The following is a 23,353-nucleotide window of genomic DNA, read 5'->3' as shown; positions in this document are numbered from 1 at the left end:
ACAGCTTCTGGCTGTGAAAAATCATTCTCTGGTTTAGAATACCACTAAATTACTAAAGCAGAATCCTGAAGGTGCACGGATGGAGTGGGCTGACCCTGGTTGAAGACCAGGTTCTCATCAAAACTGCTCTATCACTCCCTCCACAACTGGGCAGGAAAAGAAAATAAAACCAAAGATGCATGAGTTAAGGACAGGGAGACATCACTCACTGATTACCTTCATGGGCAAATAGAAACAACTTAAAGAAATTGACTACATTTATTACCAATCAAGATCAGAGCAGATCTGATTACAGGCTGGGGATGGTGTGACTGGACAGTGCCCAGGCAGAAAGGGACCTGGGGGTACTGCTTGACAGCCGGCTGAACATGAGCCAGCAGAGTGCCCTGGTGGCCAAGAAGGCCAATGCCATCCTGGCCTGTATCAGGAATAGGGTGGCCAGCAGGAGCAGGGAGATCATCCTTCCCCTGTACTGGGCTCTGGTGAGGCCACACCTCGAGTGCTGTGTCCAGTTCTGGCCCCTCAGTTTGGGAAGGACGTTGAGACACTTGAGCATGTCCAGAGGAGGCAACACAAGGCTGGGGGGGCTTGGAGCATAAGGCCTGTGAGGAACAACTGAGGGAGCTGAGGTTGTTTAGCCTGGAGGAAAGGAGACTCAAATGTGACCTTATCACTCTCTACAGCTTCCTGAAAGGTGGTTGTTGACAGGTCGTCTCTTTCTCCAGGCAAAAACTGACAGAATGAGAGGACACAGTCTCAAGCTGCACCAAGGGAAATATATGTTGGGTATTAGGAAGAAGTTTTCACAGAAAGGTTGATAAAGTACTGCAATTGTCTGCCTGGGGAGGTCATGCAGTCACCATCCCCGAATGTGTTTAATAAGAGACTGAATGTGGCACTTGGATGCCATGGTTTAGTTAAGGTGTTAGGGCATGGGTTGGACTCTATGATCTTGAAGGTCTCCTCCAACCTAGTGATTCTGTGAATTCTGTGATTCACAAGAAATAGATTCGGTCTACCTGCAGTGGAGACTGCATGCAGAAGGTGTGTAATCAGTAAGATTATCAGGATGATCAACACTTGCTCTGTTGGGACTATAGCACCCTGACAAGTGGCTGCAAGTCTCTGAATCTAAGACCCCGTGATGTACAATGACTCGTGGGGCCCAATGCCTAAAGAACAGAAAGGTGTGTAGTGAAAAGGATGTACTGAAATCAATAATACATGTAATTAGAGAAAACTGCAGGCAAGCTTAGGTATTCGAAAGGAAGATCTCCATGGCCAAACGCAACACCAGAAAGGTTAAAATTTAGAATGGAAATGCAGAATAAGGAAAGGGAAAATCAATGCCTTCTATGAACAAGTAACAGCCATCTATACTGACCTGTGTGAAACAAAATTGCTGTTATAATTTTAATAACCTTGAATGGTTTTTCTTTTAATTTTAGTCAAAACAAGAGATATAAAACTCTGAAGCATCATTAACTTTTAGGAAAAATACATCTTGTGATGCATGGTATCTTTAGCAAAAAGCAGAATTAACAGCTGATTTTTTTTTGTAGTCACTGCTTATTCAACAAAATCATCCCAAGCTTATCCCATAGTGATTTAAAAAGCTTCATCAAAAGCACTGGTTTATATGAGCTTATTTTTTACTCAGATTGTCCAGATAGACAGTATAGAGAATAAAATAAGAGAGGAAGGAGAGAAAAGTATTCTCTTTTTTTTTTTTTTTGAACAGTTATTGGAATATCTGTACAGAGTGCACTAATCCAACAAATCCAACACACATTTCCATGGGCCTGGGGCCTGGGGAGAGGCTCAGACAACGTATGATGACAGTCCTTACAGAGTAGCAGCAGTTGATAACCTCACACCTCGTTTCATTTGGTAGCTTACAGAATTGAAAAATCAATGTCAAGAAGGCACAGAAGACCCCACTTCATGTGGGCCAAAGATACATGAATATACACACACACATGCGCCTATTTCCACACTCAGAAAGCTTTCCCCTGTAGATAAGCAACTTCCACTGGTCCATGGAAAAAATTTTCTTGCAGTGCCTTTTATGACTCTGCATTTTGAACCTCATTTTCAGCTAAGAAGCAAACTGGGAAACAGAAATATATTCCAATGCTAAACCTAACAGATAAGTGAAGTGACTAGAACTTTGTTAATTCAAAAGCAAAATATATTCAGAAGGTGGGTGTGAATAATAAGTTTAGATGGTTACATTTTTTTGGCCAACCAAGATGTTTTACTATGCCTCACACGCTAGGAGGGAAAAAAATAGTATTTAAGGACTGCCACTGCTTCAATGTTGACATCTAAGACAGTGTCACTGTTGATCACAGCTTGCAGAGTGCTCTCCTACTGTGCAAACAGCGACTATCACCAACTTTACCACTAATTCTGCAGTCTTTAACAGATCGCTCCTGGCATCATAGTGAATAATTATTAGAAACCTCCCAACACAACGAGCCACATCGTGTAGCCAAATTCGGGATCATCCTAAGCCTCATGCAATGGCATCTTTTGTCACATTACCATATGGCACCTGCTTGTTCTACTGGATGCACACAAGGATTGTGTACTCCAGGACAGTCCTTCTAAAAATTAGAACAGTGTAAGCTATTCTAAACCTTGATGCCAGGCAGGCAGTCCATCTTGTAACTCTGGTCAGGGATTAGAGAAATAAACATACATAACATTCAGTTTAGTGGGTCTAGAAAGCAGGGGAGTCACACAAGAGCACACTGATATTGGAATTTGGCTAAATATTGTTTATCAACAAAGAACAAAATCCAGTCTGGTGCAACCCAAAAAAAGAAAATAGATTTCTCACCTTGCTCCAGCAATAAGCTCTTTTTGTCCTGGGTCAAATGTTAACTGTGAGAAGTCCACAGCATCTTCTGCTTTGAACACGTGTAGCCAAGGGGCAATTTCTAAAAACAAATCAAGAAATACAACTTTTACTATAAATGTTATAGGTGTAGTACATCAGGTAGTCACCATTAAATCTGCAGATATTTCGAGTGGGTCTGCAAGTTTTCTCCTTATGGTCCTCTAAGGAAACACAGGAGACTTTCACCACCACGCCATTCAATTTATAATACAGGCCTGTAAAATATATAGGGCCTGATACACATTTCAATCAACTATCCGTATTTTGTTCTGGATTGTTTTTCCTCCTTGGGTAAAACAGAAAACACCACAGTACAACTGCAATTCACTGGGACATACTCAAGTAAAGTTAGATTAAATTTCCATGCATTAAAAACAGCTGAGGACTAGAGGGTTGTTTTTTTTAGTTAGCTATTTAGTTATTTCTTTTCTTTACAAAAGGATCTGATTAAGTGAAAAGCAATGAGGAAAACAAGCAGGTTTGACTTTTCATCATTTTTCACAATAAAAAGGTTGAGAAATGAGGGATGAAAAAGGAAAAATGTTTGACATTCTTTGATTTTTTTTTCACTTTCCTTTCTCAGACCAATTTAGTGCTACATTAAGCAGGGCAGACAAGCATGTGAATTACTGAAAATCAGCAAGGGGCATGACTTGTATTCAGAATACAAACATGCTTCTACTTTCAAACTTAAGCACACATAAATAGTTGCAAATCAAATCTTTAAATATTTTCATTACTAGTAGATCCTTTTTTCATTCATATCACTAACTAGACACTAAAGTTTGGCTAAATAAACTCAATATTGTGGCTACAGAGCATAATTATCTTTAATTTTTACTTTTTTAGAATAGACATATAGAATATAGAAAATTTCTGTAAAAATATAAATGGTAGAAATTGCTCACTAAAAAAGTCCAGTTGTACAAAACCCTCATTCTCTAGAATTCTGAAATTGTCAGAACATTGATTGAAGCTTTTTTGTTTGTTTGTTTTTTTTTTAATGTAGTCACAAAGCAGTGGGCTGGAACTTACATGAAAGGTGAAGAGGGCTGAGTATGTACGACTCAATGGGCTGCAGGCCTAATTGAAGATTACAGGTGTGAAACAGCCACTTGAAAGACCAAAATCAAGGTCATGGTCATGACCATTTAGAACATGGAGTCAAAACCAACCCAACACCCTGAGGGTGCTGCAGAAGTGCAATTTTTGACAATGGTATCATTAGCTACAGCTCAGGTAAAAACACTCATTCTAAGCTTTCTTCTTCACTCACAAACATATTTTTGCTTTTGCAAATGTCTCAGTTGAAACAATCCATGTCTGGTGTCTGTTTCAGGATGATTTATTCCTAATTTAAAGTTTTAGCACAAGTGGGCTATCCATTCCTAAGGAATGGGCCCAGGAGAAAAATGTTATTCTGTGTCAAAACGTGTTCAGCCATTGCAGACAACCATTAAATGCAGTGTGCAGAAGCTGCATCATCATATACTTTGGAAAAACAGATGGAACTGTGAAATAGAGTCACTTGGGTGTCAGAAAAGTAACTTCTGCATTTTTAATGTCAGCCCGTATGCATCTGGGCAATTTCAGGCTCGCAATGCCAGTTTGTACATGTTCTGCAGTACTTGTAGCTAAATTCACTGTTGATTTCCATCTGCATTGGATGGATGCTCAAACCAGGATTCAAACACTGGGGTGGAAAGGGGATATGGCCACATATTAGATAACTGTGATTACAGCTGCCATCAGCCATTACTGCAGATGCTTTGCAGAGAACCCAGCAGGATTCTGAGGGAAGAAAAACACTCAAATATATTACAGGCCTGTATATATAGCCTTATACATACTTACTTATCTATTTTTATTTAAAAATTTATATATATATATATATATGGCTACACAGGCAAGCATAAAACAGGTGTTTCCTAAACTTTTTGCACTTGATTTTGCAGCTTTAACTTTTCAATCATGCATTTCATATGAAACAACCAATTGCAAAGTTCTAAAACATTAAGAAATTAGGTAGGACATGAAGATGAGGAAATCTAGGGGTAAATCACAAAGAATTTCAGTTACTGGCAAAAGAAGGGGGAAAAAAATAGAAAACAAAACAAAAAAACCAGCCAGACCCACTGTGGAAACATCAGTCTCTGAAAGAGTGACAAGGTAAGCAGCTGAGAATGGAATTACCCCAGCTCTACATTGGTAGGACAAGTGAGACCCTTGGTATTCTGAAAGAAGAGGAGAGGAGTGGCTCCCCACAGCATGAGAGGCCAGGGAAAGCTCAGTACACACAAGTACTGCAGTGCCAGAAGGCTACGGGAAGACTGAAATTCAAAGACTCAATTCTCTTCCACTTGTCCTGCTGTCTCAGCACGACACAATAAATCTTCAAGGTACAGCAAGCAGGTGATTGAGACCACTTCCAGGTTTGGAGCAAGGGGCCAGGCAGGGCAAGGCAAGCCCAAGCTAGAGAAAAAGAATCAGGACTTGCAAAGAAATCTCTCTGAAATCTGAATCCCCTTCAAAATATAAATTATTTTATCCTGTCTTTGTTGCATTCAGCAGTGCTCTTGCTTGAGGGAATAAGGTCAGGAAGAGCAAATGGCTGCTAGAGCTCTTCTTTTTCAGAAAACACTCTGAAACTGTATCTCATGTGTCTCACAGTGGCAGCATGTGTCACACAGAAATAAGTATTTATGAGATAAAGCTACAACTTCATGACACTTTTGTAAGGGAAAATGAACAAAAACAGTGCCAACAAAAATTTTTAAAAAGGCAATCCAACCCCATGTACACTGCAAAAATAAAAGCTTATGCAACCAATTAAGAGAATAATTATGTTTCTTTTCACCAAAACAGTGAAATCTAGCTGAAAATCCATAGGTGAAACAAGACTTTTTAGTTTTGCTTTGAATTATCTCCTTAGCGTCAAAAAATCATAATTAGCTACTAAAGGCCTATAAATTATTTTTCTTCCAATTAAAATCATAATGGTAAAGTAGTAAGAAGTAATAATTTAAATTTATTAATGGTTTTCATGCAGATGCAACATGACAAGCTTTACACAACAACACAGCAGTACATTTTGTGTACTACAACAGTAGCATGAATAAATGTGTAAGGCAATTAAGCTGCCCTGCCAACACATGACCTAATAGCATTGCCTGCTGATCACAGGTGACAAACAGCAACATCCCCACGCTTTCCCATCCTCACCCTCCCCTTCCTGACATTCCCCTCCCTCTCCTCTGCCCTACCTTCATGTGAATTACAGTAAAACACCAAGCCCTTTATTGACTTCTCTCTTACTCCTGATACTGAGAAGACTTATTGAAACACACCTTCAGCCTGGATTTCTTTTTCCTTTAAAACTAAGGAGGCATGCTTGCCAATCTGCAGACATCAGTCCGGGACTCAAAGCTGTCCAGGGAAAACTACTATGGTACACATACAGCCATGACAGCAGGTGATTGCCAACATCCTTTTGGTACATTCAAGACAGACTTACCCTTAGCAAAAACAACCAAAAAAATTTTTCATTGCTGTTATAGGACTGAAATCTGCAGGCCTTATAACTCAAAAATATTCCCAAGAAAAATACTTTCTTGGGAAAGAACTAAAAGATGGATGTTGAAAAAAAAAAATCTTTCTGAGAATGTTACAGCTCTCTTTCACACGCTGGGAATCGGATGTTACGAGTTTTCCTGGGGGATTTGGGGTTTGGGAGGAAGGGTTAATAGCTTCAATTTAATATAAAACAAAGTTTGTCGTGGTCCATAAATCGACAGCAAAGTAAACACACCGGATTCCACCCAGCTCAGAGGAAAGGTCAAGGAATTCTCTTAAAGAGGTTTAAAGACAAAGGAGGTTAACAATCAAAGGTGGGCAGAAGGACATTAGATACTCATATTATAAAAAATGAAAGACCAGAAATCTGTCTCTGTTTTACTTTAAATTTAGTATCTGCCCAACAGGCCATGACTTGTTTGGTTCACATTGTTCCAAGGACCTCCCAAGGGCTGAGCTCTACAGTTCTTTGCAAATGAAATTGTAAAGTTCCCTCTAACCTAAGTTTCATTCTTCAGTACTTCAAAGTAGAGCTACAGTAAACAGTAAAATAAATTGAGAAATTACTTACAAGGAATGGAGTGGTATGTTTAGAACCAAATTCAGAAGTGATCTATAATAATAATACAACTTTGCAAATAACAAAGTCCAAAGACAATAAGGACCTCCTGATTTCATTTAAAAATTAACATAGATATTAAAAAGTTTCAGCAGTGTTTGTAGTGTATGTATGTGACACCTCGTGTCAGGGTGTCCTTTTTGAAAATAGTGAGCACAACTTCAACATATGCACAGCAGCACCTTCTTGAAGAAACTCTGTTAGCAAAATAACAATAGCAATAATACCACAACAATAATACCACAACAATAATACCACCACAATAACAACACAAAATAACACTGTAGTTGAAAACTAGCAGATTTGCAATATTAACAGAAGTCTCTGGGTGGCATCAGTACAACAAACTCACTAATCTTATCAGAAGAAAATTAAAAGTATTTCTGCATGCTAAAGCTAGTTTAGAATTAAATGTATCTAATCTAATGATGATACAATAACTCCATCTTCCTGAAGCTGCGTAATAATTTTAGCCTTAGATCTCCTCCTGTGATACTCAAGTTACACCACTATCCTCTTCAAAGGCAGCGAGACATGTCAGAAGTCTCCCCAGGGATGTGCCACGCTGACTCCATTGCATCACCCCCGCTGCCCTGGTGACAGTCCCATTAACCCCAGGGGAATCTATTAAGCAAGGTGTCAGGGCTGGCAAGAGGAAATCCACCTGTTCATTCATTCAGCATGTCCTGCCTAGGGCTTTCTTTACAACATTGGTGCTAGAAGGACACAGCTACGAGAACTTGTAAACGCTCTGCTGTGGCGCTTCAGGACTGCACAGTCTCTACGGTAAAACTAGAACTGAGAAAAACAAGATTTTCTTCAGCAATTTCTGTGCACCACTGGTATCAATTCAGTGTGACTGTTAAGTTCTCATCTTAAAATAATGTTATATTATAAATATATCTGTGAATAATAAATTCAACCAGAACTACTTCAGGTTAACAAGCATTGCTCCGTGTTGGGAAAACAGGCAAGAAAGATGGCGTAGACAGAGACTGTTGCAGAATATTTTACAATTCACTTTTGCCTATACTTTTTTCTTATGCTTCCAATGACCAGTTTTCCTACCTCTTTGATACTGCATTCTCTCCTCACAGAGATGTATTAAACACACCCTTGCTGGTAAGTCATTGGCTCACTGCAGATGAAAGGAAAAAAGGTGCCACCACTCAAGTGAAGAAAGGAAATACATGCCAACACTATTCCACAGGTTCCAACTAAAAAGAGGACTGCACCAAGAAAGTTCAGCAAAAGAACAGCTGTATTACTTCTGAAATCAATCACAATTCACACTCCCACTTACCAGAAGGGAGCCGAGGCCTAGTTTGTCAAAAATATAAGTCCTTTTTTAGAATTTGCACAAGGCATGTGTTTCTTAGCATTTGCATGCAATGACTCCAATTTTTTAAATAATTTCGATCAATAAGTCTAAAAAAGAAAGTAAATACCAGGTAGAAAGCAGTTATAGTTACAAACATGTAACTGACAATATCATATACAGGTTTTTTTTTTTTTTCCCCCTCAGGTGACCTTCTGAAAACAAACTTCAGATTAGGCATCAGGGCTTGTCTGATTGTCATTGCAATGCAAAGAAACCCATTGCTGCACCTGAACAAACTACTTTGTGCACTCCTCAGGCTGCAGTACCATGAAGTTCCACCACAACTGTGGTCGTTCTATTTCTGGTACAAAGTGTTTAAACCCATACAAATGGAACTTATTCCTTATATACTTGTGAAGTCATGCTTTATTTTTACTTTGATGCAAATTCCTATTCTAACCTTAGCTTAGCTCTGTTGCAAAACAGGCCAGAGCAGACTTTTCCCAATTAGTTTATTTCTGTTGGATGCATTATCCATTAAATCATTAAAAGTGCCATTTCTTTTGAGAAAGAAAATAAAAAATGTGATAAAAGAATCATAAAATAAAAAACCTCATAAAACAACTATAATTAACACAGCAAATATTTTTTGATTTCTCTTACAGAAAAGATTCATTCTATGTGTTACAGTACTCCAGCAAAAACAATATGCTCAACTATATTACAAAATCTAAGCACAAACATCTGCCCTGCTCTTCTTCCATAAGGCCCATGGTAGAAGCCAAGCACTTGGAAGACAGCAGCTCACTGCAAAGCAAGAAGGCCTGCCCATTACAGGCTGCTTTTCCTTTCATTCCAGACATGCTTTCTACATGCAGTGTTATGTTGGTAGACCTGCTTCCAGGACCATACACCTTCTCATCTTTATGACCCTGACTGCTTATTGCAGAATTGTATCCCCAAGGTGACTGCCTTGCCCTTCCTGTGGGGCCTTATTCCACAGGTCTGGAGAAAATCCCACAGGGAGATTCTGTAGAGTGCCCCTTCCCTAGGCTGTACATCCAGAGGTGCTGTGGGATGCAAAGCAAATACAATTACAGCCCTGGGTCAGCAGTCTGGGTATCCATTAATCCTTCCTACATCCTCCTATTGCTGTCCTCCTTTAGCATGCATTGCAGGAGCAGACAAAATAATTATTAAGGCATCCTACAACAGTAGAGCTTAAAGGTAGGACCAGCATTCATTTTTGGTTACAGAGCTGAAGTTAAGTAGAAGGAGAAAGAAAATGCCCAACTAACACAACATTAAGTATTAGGCACTTAGGTACACCACCAGGATGAATTAGAAGGTACCAGGAAAGTGCTTTTTCTGTAATTTTTCATACACAAAAAGGAAAAACGACTGCATTGACAACCTTAGTCAATTAAATAAACAAGGAGTAAGCAACTCCCTAACATTTAAACCTCACAGAAAGAGACAAATGTTTTCTGGAAGAAAAAATACAAATTGAAAAGACAATCCCAGCTCAATGCTCCAGCAAAATTCCTGGTCCACCTGTTACTAGAATGTAGTTGGCATGTCCACTTTTTCATAGATAAGGTACAAATATTTAAATGTCAAGCCTAAGGAGGGCCACAGATGTAAATAAATCTAATGGTCTGTGCTACCAGAAGGCTCTAACAACCTAACGGAGTACACCAGAAGCAGGCTGGACACAACACATGAGGAGAAGAGCAGTAGTTCAACAACAAAAAGACAGCATCGTCCAACACCATTTGATGCTTTTCTGTAAAATGAAAGGATTAGGACAGATGGATCTGTTACAGTACTCACTATTGCATTTTAATGAAAAAGACATTTAATTTGCTATACAGAACTTATTTATACAAGGGCTGTGTACAGAATTAAAAGTATGTGGATGCACATCATAACTGGGACATGAAAGAATATATGTTTATATGTTTAGTCAAGCCCTTATTTTTAATAGAATTGAAAATTCAAAATATTTCCTATAGAAATGATTGATATGTTTTAATCTGAATAATATATTGAAAAATATAGGCATTCTGGTAATTAGTGATTAGACAGTAGGAACTCTACAGTTTCCAAAAAAAGATGCTCAGGAAGATATAAGAAAACAGAACATTACTACTTCCCTCCAAGAAAAAAAAAATTGTCTAAGCAGGGTTATTTAACGCAATCCAGTCCTCCATAAAGGAAAAGATGAAGTTACAAAGTTGCCCAAAATGATTAAATCAGCAACCACAAACTAAAAGATTCCTCTTTTAAGTCTAACCACACTACATTTGGTTCTCCTTTGGAAACATGAAAACATGTCAGATCTCCATCTGCAGTTCAGAGCTCATCTTTGCTTATAGGGAGGGGGGAAGAAAACATGAAATAAAAAGAGAACCAACCAAAAGACAAAGCAACCTCAAAACTACAGACCCCTTTCAAGTTGCAGTATTCTGGAGGTCTCTAGATCCCATAAACAAACCAGCTGCCTTCCTTCCACTAAGCAATAAAACTTAATAGAGTCCTGAAGCTTACTTTTCCATACAAAGAGAACTGCAGAAGCCAAGAAATAAATATCTATATCTAGCCTTATCTAGAAGCTCTGCTAGCTTCTCGTGCTCCTCTCCATTTTAAATCATTTGTAATAAAATAAATCCCAAGACCATAAACCTCTTGATATTCTCCAGAAAGTTCACCACCTGTTTACTGCGCATTCATTTTATGAACAGCTATTACAGCTTCAGAACAATTTTGGAGGTAATGAGGCAGGGGTGTAAGTAATTTATTATTAATGGGGAAAAGAGAAAATGAACATACTTGCTACAGTATATGTTTCTTGACTTTGAATGCGTGAAAACTTGAACTTCTTTCTCAAACCTATGGTAAACTTGCTTCTTTTTACCCAGCTACTCACATCTTTCATTGATTGTCTCAGAAGGCACAAAGTGGCTGCCCTGGCCACCTGTCTACTGCTCTCCAGGCAGGGCACACACAGTCACAGCAGTTGCCCTGCCCCAGCTCCCTCACCTGCTTGAACAATGCACTCTAACCTTCAAGATCTAAAATCTAGCCTGCATTCCTGTTTTCTCTGCCCTGCCAGAGCTCCCCAGCTAGAAGTACATATTGCTGCATTCTTATGTATGTGCATATGTCTATTACTGGGATAATTAAAGGGAATTTGGGTTCTGACTGTCTGCACCCTCAGGGAAGAGACGGGAACATCTGCTGCAATGCCTACTTATTTCTTATTTTTCTGAACAAGGGTTTGGAATTGTTTATGCTTCATTGTTCAAACGCACATATTGCATACAAATACAAGAAAGTGTAAGGCAAAAAAGACTGAACCCCCACCTAGATGAAAGTGGTTTCAGTGCTTCCAGCACAGTCAAAAACCACTAACTTCACACCTCATCCAGCACAGAGCCCTAATGCTCTTCCCAGGGAGAGCAGCTACTCCTTACATTTACCACCTCTGGTCCCTGTGCTGCTGCTGCCAATCTTCCTGAATGTGATGGAGAGACAGATTGACCAAAAACATTTGCCATCCTCAGTCATGCACTCTCCTCAGAGGGATTTAGTCTTTTGCATTTTAACACTTACATGCTGGCTTTGGCAGCCAGCCAAAGAATTCATTTTGAAGGAAATCATGTTGTATAGTTATGGGAAATCATTATTTAGTCTCAAGACGGAGCTTTCTAAAGAAATCTGCTCAATTTTAATACATGTATTGTTAGGAGCAGAAACAGAATACAGACTGCCCGCAGACAGTTATGCACTTTTACTTTTGTTGGAAATACCTATGCTTCAATTTTTGCTTTTTTGCTAGAACTGACCATTCTGCAATGATGCATTCTTACTTATGTTGGTATATGAACATAATAAACCTTTTTATTTACATTGTTTCAGCAAAATAAAATTTCTTGATCTATCAATTCTGCCCAAGACTGTAGCTCACAAAATAAAGGTCAGATGATATTTCATGAGGAAATACAAAACCCAACAAAATAAGATATATTGTAAAGACAAAGGGTATAGAGAACAAAGCCTGACACTGATCTTTTTAAGAGTTTGGAGCCAGGACTTCAAAGAGGAATATATTCCCCACCTCCTCCACTCCCCCACTACAAAAATAAAAGGATGCCCCAAAGCCAAAAAAAGAAAGCAGTATGCAAGAAAAAAAAAAAAAGAACCAAAACACTACAATCAAAACTTCTCTTTGTGGAACTTACTTTTGTTCTAAAAGACACTGTTAAACTCCAGGGGTTTGTCACTATTAACAACTACTTTAGTAGATTTATTGTAGAGCTGGTTGTAAAACAGTCAGGTCCTAATTCTCAGAAACGGTAGAAAATGGCTATAAATCCATCAAAACAAAATCTGAAGTGAGTACTGGAAATGGAAAGACAAGCTTAGGACAAGCCAAAGTTTGGTCCCACCTGAAAACGACAAATTGTCATGTAACAAGTAAGTATCTACCACATTCAGCCACACAAAATTAGCTGCTACCCAGTGTCCTGAAGTCTTGTCAACAGCAGACAAGCACTGCCACAGAAGGAAGAAAGTATGCGAAAAAAAAACAAACAACACTTTGAAGAAGCACTGACTGTGGTTCTCTATTTCCACCCAAGCTATCTAACAAACAAAATGTATCTTGGTAAGGTTAGTGGTAAGGCTCTGGTTTTTAAGAAATTAGGAAGAAAACCAAAACTTTAAGTAATGTTTTTCCTCCCAACCTCTTAAAATTCTTGAAACTTGAGCTTGACGCAAGGCCATAGGATGGGCCAGGGTTTCCCCAGTCTCTCAGCCAAAGTGATAGGCAGCAGAAGGTGACATTCAGTGAAAGGCAGTAAGGGCAGCAGGTGCCATCAACTGACAGCAATACAGGCCCCATAAACACTGCACAGGATCTGGAAGGGAAGAGCACTGGGATGAGTCTTTCCAGTAACTATGTCATTACTAAGTATGAAAACAAAGTTGCTCAGGACCAGATGTCCAGTAACTGCCATTGTTGACATCTATTCTGACCTAGCAGTCTAAATTACTCAGAATTATAGAATGGTTTGGGTTGGAAAATATCACTAAGATCATCGAGTCCAACTGTTAACCCAGCACTGCCAAGTTCACCACTAAACCAATTCCCCAGGCGCCACATCTGCACTGAATACATCCAGATATGGTGACTCCACCACCTCCCTGGGCAGCCTGGCTCAATGCACAACAATGCTTTCAATGAAAAAGATTTTCTTAATATCCAGTATAAGTCTTCCCTGACATAACTTGAGGCCGCTTCCTCCTCTCCCACCACTTGTTACTTTGGAGAAGAGACCAGCCTATACCTTGCAACAGCCTCCTGTCAGGCAGTTGTAGAGCATGATAAGGTCACCCCTAAGCCCCCTTTAATCCAGTCCTTTCTTATGCAAAAATTGAAATTCTACCTGGTGGGGAAAAAGATAAAGCAGAAAAAAAACCAGAGCAATATTGCGCTCCCTCTTGCTCTAAGCACACATACAAAAAAACTGACAGAACTTCATCTGCATATAAGCTCTATTTCTTGATTGCTGATCTGTTTATTTAACATATCCCAGTTTGGATGATTTACAACATTTTAGCCAAAATACACCTCTTTTGAAGAAGGAAAAAAAATAAAAAGAACAAAAAATCCAGATTTTAAGTCCATCTGCCCACTTTGTACAGAAAGTCGAATGCGGCAGGAGCCTCTCACTCATTTTGCTCTTGGTTAACAACCAGAGAACTGCACATGCCCTAAAGAGCCACATTAGGGCAATAATGAACAAATCAGCCATGGAAAGGCTCATAGGACATGTCTGCACAGCTCACTAGTCATTGGAGCCATTAATAATTTTATATTATCAAAATTTATGAAAATTATTAGCATTCCATGAAGGTCCAGCACCTGACTGGGATGCCAAAATAATTTTGAATTGATGCTTGCTTTAAAAAATGATCACTTTCAGAGGGGAAAAAAAAGTAGCTGTATGCAAGTCCTTTGCTTAGAGAATTCATCCCCTGAAATTCTTTCATTTTTATGTGAATGGGCATCAATGACACTGGGTGATTCAGGGAAACATAGGAGGATAGTAACCTTCAGTCTCCAGAGATATTTTTTAATTAACAGTAAAGAGTTGAAGGTTGCTGTTCCCTACCAGAAGCTTAATCACCTGTACAAAAGTAAAAGCAAACCTGATTCAATACAAAAAGTAGAGAACTGGTAAAGGAATTATTTTTCTCTTTAAGAAGGGCTGGTTCTTGGCAATGTAGTGCAAACAATCTTGTAGTCCTATCATCTAGACAAACCAAAGTTGCAACATCTAGCAATCAATGCTTCTTCACCGATGAATCATCTTCATTTAAAGAAAAAAACCCAAAAGACAATACAGAATGGAGAGCAATACACCTTAATCCCACTGCAGATTCTGGCAGATCATCTTTGAAATGTATTTATGAAAAATTGGGAAAAAAAAGAAAAAACTAAGCAGCCTAGTAGACTACTATTAGTTTAAAAGAAAACTTCCAACAAGATTAGGAGAAAGAGAAGAGTACAAACAAAACCAAGTTCATATGCCATTTATCCTTCTTCATTCAGCCCACATATTATTTCCTCTTGGCACATGTTAAGTGCATGCACTCCATACACAAACCACGGATAAAATGAGCAGAGCAATGTACTGAGTCTATATTACTTAGACAAACATCAACTAAGGGAATTCTGTGGTGGTCAGACAATAAGGTTAAGAAAATATATTTCTTAGGATTCTCTAACCAAGGAATCAAAAATAACTATGCTATTTTTCTTTTCTGGTTAACCTCAAGTTGAAATGAAGGGTTTAAGTTCATTTCTTCTATGGATTGAGACATGCTATTTTTAAGCATGTTTATTCAACAGATAACTTGGTTACAGCACAGTATGTATTTAAATTATCCCTAAATATAGCTTCTAAAATTATGTAAATTGATGCTTTTTTGTTGAGACAGCACAACTTCAAATTCTGATTATTTTATGAGAGCCTAAAAGAATGAGACTTGCCCCAGAGCATATGATCTCTGCTGTTCTTCCAGTATCAATTAAGTCAAGTTCACAACTGCATTTTATTTCTTATAGAAAAGCCTAAGAAATTCAACTTTATGCAGGTAAACTGCCAGACAATCAATACCTAAAATTTCACACCTGAAACTGTATTTGGGTCAATTTTTTTTTCCAGTTCACTCACACACTGCTAAGCAGTTGTGATGGCCCCTTCAGTTCTACCTCATGGATAGGGTCTGTCTACAGAACAAGTCTTCAGCTGAGTTTGGAAAGGTCTCGTGTTTCAAAGTTCAGCAAAAGTGTGTGTCTGGGGAAACAAGCTGCCACTGTAACTACTTTTATCCTTTTTGTTGATTGTTTTCATTTTTGGTTTGGTTTTGTTGAGTTTTTATATGATTTAATAAAAGGTCAGGTCCACAGAGAGCTACCACAAAGGTTCTGTAGAGCAGGTGGACTATGAAATGCTGGAAATATTTAGACAAACATAACACCACTAAACTGTTTTGCTTTGGTTTTTTTGCTTAAGAATAGTTCAACCTTTATAAAGCATTGTTGTTTCCCATAGAGCAAATGTGGTTTTTACAGCCTTTTCTAACTGTTCAAGTTAAATACCATACTATAATTCCTTCACCATAATAGGAGAATGGTTATTTTCCAAGTAGACTACCATCAGTAAACCCTAATACACTTACAGAGCTAACATTTCATATCTATATGCAAACAAAAAGTATATCCAAATAAAATAAAATTTAATACAAATAAAATTTTTAAGACCATCTTTAATGAGGAGCTTATTTAAGCCCTTTTTCTGCCCTAATTCTTAAGCTACCTCAAGCATAATTTCCTTTTTTTTTATATTGTATGCATTTGGAAAGGTGTGCAAAGATCAAGGATTTCACAGTGAGTCTCTGTGTATCCATTCTGTGATCTGCACCCTCTTTCCTTTCACCCAGTTCTAAGTTACAGTTGATTTGTAAGCCCTTGACTCCAACTGTTGGAATTAGTATAGCTGATGAATTCCTAGCATATGAAGACAGATTTTTTTTTTACTTTTTTTTTTTTAACTTTTTCTTTAAGCCTGCATTTCAACAGATTAGCACATTTTTTCCACTTCTAGATGCAGACTCCTCCTTAGAGAGAGAGAGAGAGAGAGAAAGGAACTTCAAAGAGGGACCACGCACCATCAGTCAGTTTCACCACATGAAACACTGAACTGCTCACTCCTGGGCTGATCCTGTCAATCCAATCCTTTGAGGTCTATTTTATATAAATCTGTTTTCTGTGATAATTCCTAACAACTCTAAATAATGAGAAAAGGAAATTTTCAGCTTCCAAGGAAGACACAAAGCACCTTTTTCTAGTTTAAGGAAGCTGTATGATAAGAAATTTTAGAGCTGCCAACATTTTCTGATTTATAGCAGCCTTTCTTATAGATTCTGGGAGAGCAAAAAAGTGCATTTTGCAGTCCTAATATTAATTATGCAGATAAACAACATGGTTGTTACAACATAGTTATTAATATTGTGTATGAGAGACATAAAATGAAATCTTTGAGATCATGTCAAAAATCCTTTCAAAGTGTGTGCCTCACCTGCTACTGCATCTTCTTTTTCCTCTTCCACCAGCTAACAAAGTACTTGAGCAAAAGTTCTCAACTGGGTGAAATTCTTGCCATTTCCTATCAGAAGATATATCACAGTCTTCAACTAAAACTACTAAGCTGGAAAAATCAGTGCTAGAAATAGTATATGCATCTCTACACAAGGTAGCCTGACAGAATCATCACCTAAGTGAGCAATTTTTGATGAGCAGTGGGAAAGAAAGCAAGCTCTTTCAGAAGATATACTCCCATTTCATATTTCACTGTGACAACTCCTGGGGATTATTTTGTCTTTTTATTAGGTTTTTTTTTGGTAGCTGTTCACCCATACACTACACCAGACTCTCACTCCATTAGTTTTATTTAATAGTTTATACTTCATCTACCTTACCTCTCAAAGGAAGACAAATCAAATAAGTACATTGCTACTTTGGCATACCAGAAACTACAAAAAAAGAGGGCTTTGATCAGTTATAAGTAAAATAAAAGAGTTGATATCTCTGTAAAGTTAGTACTGAGTTTACAAGCTCTAAAGCACCTACCACTCAGTCTTGGTTGATGTTCAGCATGCCACACAGCATTATAGTCCTACAGCCATACAGTATTTAGCTCTGGTGGATCTAACACTGCTACAAGATGACTTTACAGACCAGGGCATTAATGCAGCACTCAAAGGGATTTTAACTGTAATAAATTGATTTCTCAACTCGATGTTGATCTAGCAGTACTAATGACATCAATAGAGAGAGAGCATCTTCCTATAGGCATTCATAAAGTCAGCAAATGCCTCAGGAAGAATATGGATATCAGTAAGGTTGGTTGAAACTTGCCAATTCATTCAGAGTGGCTTTTCACACACATCTCTCTCCTTATATTCTCATACCCCAATTAAGCCATTGCTAACACACAGATTCAAAGATAAACCTCTCAGGCACTTTATCCTGGGGTCTCAAAACATCTGTTTTCCATTAACTGGCCATCCTGCAACTACAAATCAAATGCTCTGTGCCCACACCAACTAGGTTACCCAGCTATCACATGCTGTATACTGCACTACAAATGTGTTTCTACGCGTACCTTTCAAGAGTTATTAAAGACCCAGAAGACCATTGTGTGAAGTATGAACTACAGCTTGTTAGAATAGTTTTCAAGAGATGATGGTTCATAAAGGTATGTCATGGATATGTACTAATTAATAGTATTTTTACCAAAAAGGTCAAGAGGGACCTTGGCATTCAAAATCTTACTAGATCTCATATTAAAGATCTAACCATTAATGTTTCTATATAATTATGTTTCCCACATATATTTACAGTAAAAATAAATTGGGGTTTTTTTGGGTAAACTCAAACTGTGACACTATCTTTGGCTATATCAAAAAATGCAACTGGAACAATATGGCCTCTATTCCCAAAAAGCCTTAGCATAATGACTTAGAACTGGAAGGACATCACTAGAAATTAAATATGACAGAGAACAAGAGAGGTCTAGAAGGCAGGATCGGGCAAAATTCAAGAAACCCTCCTAAATATTGGCTGAATTAGATTCATAAAATGACACATTTTTAATCAGCTCCTAGAACATAGCACTGCTAATGAGTCTCAATTATTTTCTTTTACAGTTGCATATACAAAACTAAAAAATACATGCAGTGATCTCTTGTTTTGTGAAATTAAGAAGCTAAGTACCAGAATTTTAACTGTTCTACTTTAATTACTTTAATTTAGAGTATTGTGTATGCATGTTCTGATAAAAAATAGCATTTTAAACTAAATTATACCACAATATGAATGCTAAGGAAATCAGGTATTTCATCAGAATAACTCACACTATTTAGCCCATCAATAAGGGAGTGATAAAGGTCCCTCCTTCACAATACACTGGTGGTTTGCTGTTCTGAGGTACAGAGTTCATTCTCCAGTGTATTGAAGAACAGGACAGCTGGTACCATTACTATTATTAAACCATTAAAGTGCCAGAACAAAATAGTTCCTGGAAAAAAACACAACATTATTTTCTCAAAGTTTATGAAAAGAATGGAAACAAATCTTTTTCCAATTAAAATTCAATAAATTCTAATTCATTGAAATAAAAAACTTACACGTGCTTTCTTAGAGAAACAGGAGGAATGCAGTGTGTAATATAATACATCTTAATCCCTACATCCTCATAACTAGAAACTATTTGGAACTCCAAGTTGTGCCAGTAATGGAAAATTCTCAACTCAAATAAACAAAAAAAAGGCAGATAAGTTATTAACTGCCTCAGGTTTTTACAGAAAACATCCTCCAAGTATTTTTTACTTTGTCCAACTGTTCCTCAGCATTCCACCCCAACACTCAAGATGACAACCTGACAACCACATGTATGAAGAGGCTCTCCTGGTGAAAGAAGGAACTCATGTAGCTCCAATGCAAAAAGGGCTGTATCAGGCATAAGCAGGGACAAGGAGGAATTTAGAAAGACCATATGGGCATGCAAGGATTACATCAGGTTAAACTAAGTTCAGTGGGAGTTACCATTTGCATGGAATGCCAAGGACAACAGGAAAAGCTTCTACTGCTCCAATAGTAAAGGAAGTTTGAACAGGGATGAAAGGTTGAACAGGGAAAACATCTGACTTGGGCAGATCTGACCTAGTGGCAGCAGATATGGATGATGCTTAGGGACTCAATACCACCACTAAGGTATCAAAGAAGGCATCTGTTGTTTAGCTAGAACTATCATTTGGAGAGTAAATGTTTAATACCCCTTACTCCACCTGAGCCACCAACAAGTGGAATAACACAAGGGTTGATCCTGGGACCCATCCTGTTTAACACCTTAATGAAGAAGGGGAGGCTATTGAACACAGTCCTTCATGAAATTAAGGGCACACATGTAGAATTGTGCACTTGGAAAGGAATAACTCCATGCAACAGTACAATGGAGTTATTTGTATAATGTATAATGGAAAAATTTGTTCAGCTACAAATGCTGAACAAAATTTGAAAGCTTAGTTGTATTTAATTTGCATAGAATAGAGCCCAGATTTTTATGTAACAGCACTGAATGCACCTTTTTTCCCATGTCATTCTACATTAAAAGCAGAGGTTTCCATGAAGTGATTACACAATACTTAGCCTACTTCTGGAAAATATTTTAGGCATTTACATTTTACCTTTGTATGCAATAATTGGGTGCTCAGCTCTGTGGCAGTGGGTATCTTCTGTTGTTGTTGACTCCAGTATTCCTAACACCCCAAGTCCTGCCAAGAGCAGTGTGAGGAAGCAGCTTCCTTTCATGGTGGTCATGCTGTCCTCCACAGCAGTCACTTCTTTTAACTGTCTACTCTTCTTGCACTCATGTGGGAAAAGCACCTGGAGAATTCAAAGAAATTTATTTAAGAACAAGAGCAAACCATAGGAAAAAATAGACAATTCTTGGAGTTTAAAACAAAACAACTTTGGTTCCTTTTTGTGCAGCATCTGACTACTCAAAATTATGCTGTCAGCTGCTCCTCTAATCACTTCACAAACCTATCATCAGTTACCCAATTTAGGAAAACTGATCACCCAGCAGGATTAAAAAATCAATATTCACTTCCCCCTCTCTTTTATTTTGTAACATGAGGGGAAAAGAATGTTCTCCAACATTTTTTATTTTATCCTCTTAAACAGAGCAAACATATTTAAATCTCTCTTCCCTGTTCACTTAAATCCACTGCTTCTTCTCTTGCTTTCCCCAGAGACAAAGGAGTGCTTTGAATTCTTGAAAGCACAAGGTAGAAGAGGAATTGCTCCCTCATGTGAATGACTACTTTGAGAGAAAAACAGCCCTAGAACATGTATTTTTTGCCTATCTGTAGAGTTTGTATGGAACAGCACAGAAAGGGGTAGGGCAAGATTCACCTCAACGCTCTGACACACACTTTTGTTTTACAGCAGTGAGGGTCACTGCTTCTGACACTGGCTTAGTCCCCATTCATTTCCTGACTGATGACAAGGCTGTGAATTGCAGACTCAAATGATGAAGACCCCTTTCTAGGAAAATTTAGATATCAATGAACGATGCAATGGTTTTCATTCTGAATCAGAAAAAAAGTTGAAGTTCAACATCCAATAACCAGACCCTTATATAAGTAATAGAATATGTACAGTGCCACTATAATTTTAGAGCCAACCCAGTTCCTTTCATTTCCTCACTAAAAATGTGCCTACCAGTTACAACCTAATCATACAACCCAAAAGAAACCTTCACCACTAGCAGATTAAGTGAGTCACAGAGCCGTGCGTGCTGATGACATGCAGAAATGAGACATCACTGCCTTTCATGGGGGAAGACCAGAGATTTAAGACAGCTCCATAAAGGCAGAAATGTCACTCTGCTAATTAATGGAGACATTCAGGAAAAGAAAATCAGCAATTTTGAGTTCTAATATGCTTGATCTCACTGAATCGTACTGTGCTGTTTAATAAGGTGGAAACGTTCTGTTTGCGTAAAATAAACATCCTAAATGCATAAAACAAAGGACTGTTAATGAAAAGACACTCCACAATAACAGCAGTGTGCTCTAAAAGCTACATTCAGAAAGCAGAATGGATAGTAAACCCTGGTCCCTAACATGACTAGCACCAGGCTTCATAAGACTAACTGTTCTTCTCTTACCATTTTATTTTGCTGCCTTTAGTAGTCTTCCCGCCTAGACATGGACACTTCTAATCCTCATTCATTTAAATTAAAATAAGTAGATCAAAGGCATAATACATCTGAGCAGTAAATTTAATAGTCAATTTTATCTTCTTTGCTAAAATTTCTTAAGTCAATGCAAAAAAAGGAGAAGCTTTGAGGCAGATTCATATCCTTACCTTCCTCAGTAGTGTCTTATGATGTCATTTACCAATAAGAATCTGGCCCTACAAATTGCCTGTGGCTTACAACAGGCAGTATCTGGTCATAGAAATTCTGGATACTAATGTATGTAGTGCATAAAGCACTTGTTCCAATGCTTTATAGTTCATTTTCTGTAAGATTGATATTTATATGTATGATGCACTATTCTTAGACAAATTCAAGTAGTTTATGTGGGTTGTAGTGCTCCTATTCCTAATTTAAAGATCATACAAATGCACTACTAACAGCTACTTTAATTCAAATTTCTGTAAGATTATGTTTGTGCAAGCAAAATGAAGGCCTGATACCTTCATGAAGGTCTCAAAAATGTTTTTCTTTCACACAGTACAGGAGCAAATATCCCAAGACCTAGGAATACAGTAATTCCATGTTAAACAAAAAACAAAAAAAACCAACAAAAAAAAAAAAAACCAACAAAAAAAAAAACCAAAAACACCAAAAAAAACCATAATTTCTCTTAATTTTGAAAGTCTCATAAATACTCATAAATGTGTAAATATAGTGGGAAATAATTAAACAAGAATGAAATGAAACATTTGTGCTGAAATCTCAGCCTTCTTTATCTCTCTGGCTGTCAATGAAGCCTGTGGTCTTTATGTAACCAGGGTTCCATATCCCAGCCAAATTTCAAAAAAAACCAGCTCTACTCAGCAAACACAGCAAAAAGATAATCCTGTTTCTCCAGGAAGAAAGAAAAGGACCACCATCCTCATCCAAATATTAAATACACAAATAGTTATGGATGGCTTGGTTTCCATTACAAAAAGGATACTTAATTTCATGGGACTAATAGTGGTATTAGTAAGGACTAAGATATAAATTATGTAAATGTCTGATATCTTGTACCCTGCAGGCATCAAGAGGACTTCTCCCACCTGTCCCCTGTGAGCAAAACTCAGTAGCAGAAACAAAGATTGCTTCACAACACCACCGTTCCTTGGCCTCTAAATCCAAAAAGCATTCGCTTTCATGACAGACTACTTACACGCCATAGGTGGTCTCTGACACAGTTGTTTGCATGTTATAGTCATGCTGTGGAAGAATTTTGGGGTCAAAGACTTTTTCTTTACTAGCTGAACTCTTCCTCACACTGCATGTATCTCACATGGCAAAAACTGAGACAGGAAACACTCTCTCATTTAGAATATCCAAAAACAAGGAGAAAGGAGGAGGAAAAAAGAATGGTGTGAATACACTTCTGACCATACATCTCAGAAAAAAAGAGTAACAGCCTAAACTACTCTCTACCTCAACCTCTAGCTGTTTATGTGTATTGCACTATTTTATTAATTTAAGTCTATGAATGATTTTGATGTGTTTTGATTTATTACATTATTGTAGGGAACTGTGAGGAGAAGCTTACTTGCAACAACTTGGAGGAG

General features: G+C 37.9%; 1 protein-coding gene across 7 annotated transcripts in view; it reads right to left on the bottom strand.

The window, feature by feature from the left end:
• The window catches only part of SEMA5A (semaphorin 5A), a 314,662-nt gene that overhangs the window by 195,319 nt on the left and 95,990 nt on the right, over positions 1-23,353 (bottom strand). For all 7 annotated transcript variants that reach the window (XM_071454478.1, XM_071454487.1, XM_071454484.1 and 4 more), the window contains 2 exons: positions 20,239-20,437; positions 2,846-2,945 (listed from right to left, as the gene is read on the bottom strand). In XM_071454478.1, the coding sequence (XP_071310579.1) occupies positions 2,846-2,945; positions 20,239-20,371 (233 nt within the window). In that variant the 5' untranslated portion in view covers positions 20,372-20,437. The remainder of the gene's footprint in view (positions 1-2,845; positions 2,946-20,238; positions 20,438-23,353) is intronic.

Source organism: Agelaius tricolor, unplaced genomic scaffold (assembly GCF_023055355.1).
Source record: "Agelaius tricolor isolate 1412-34295 unplaced genomic scaffold, bAgeTri1.0.p SCAF_2, whole genome shotgun sequence".
Taxonomy (NCBI): domain Eukaryota; kingdom Metazoa; phylum Chordata; class Aves; order Passeriformes; family Icteridae; genus Agelaius; species Agelaius tricolor.
The sequence above is the reverse complement of the archived record's forward strand: the minus strand, read 5'-3'. Positions and strand labels throughout refer to the sequence as shown.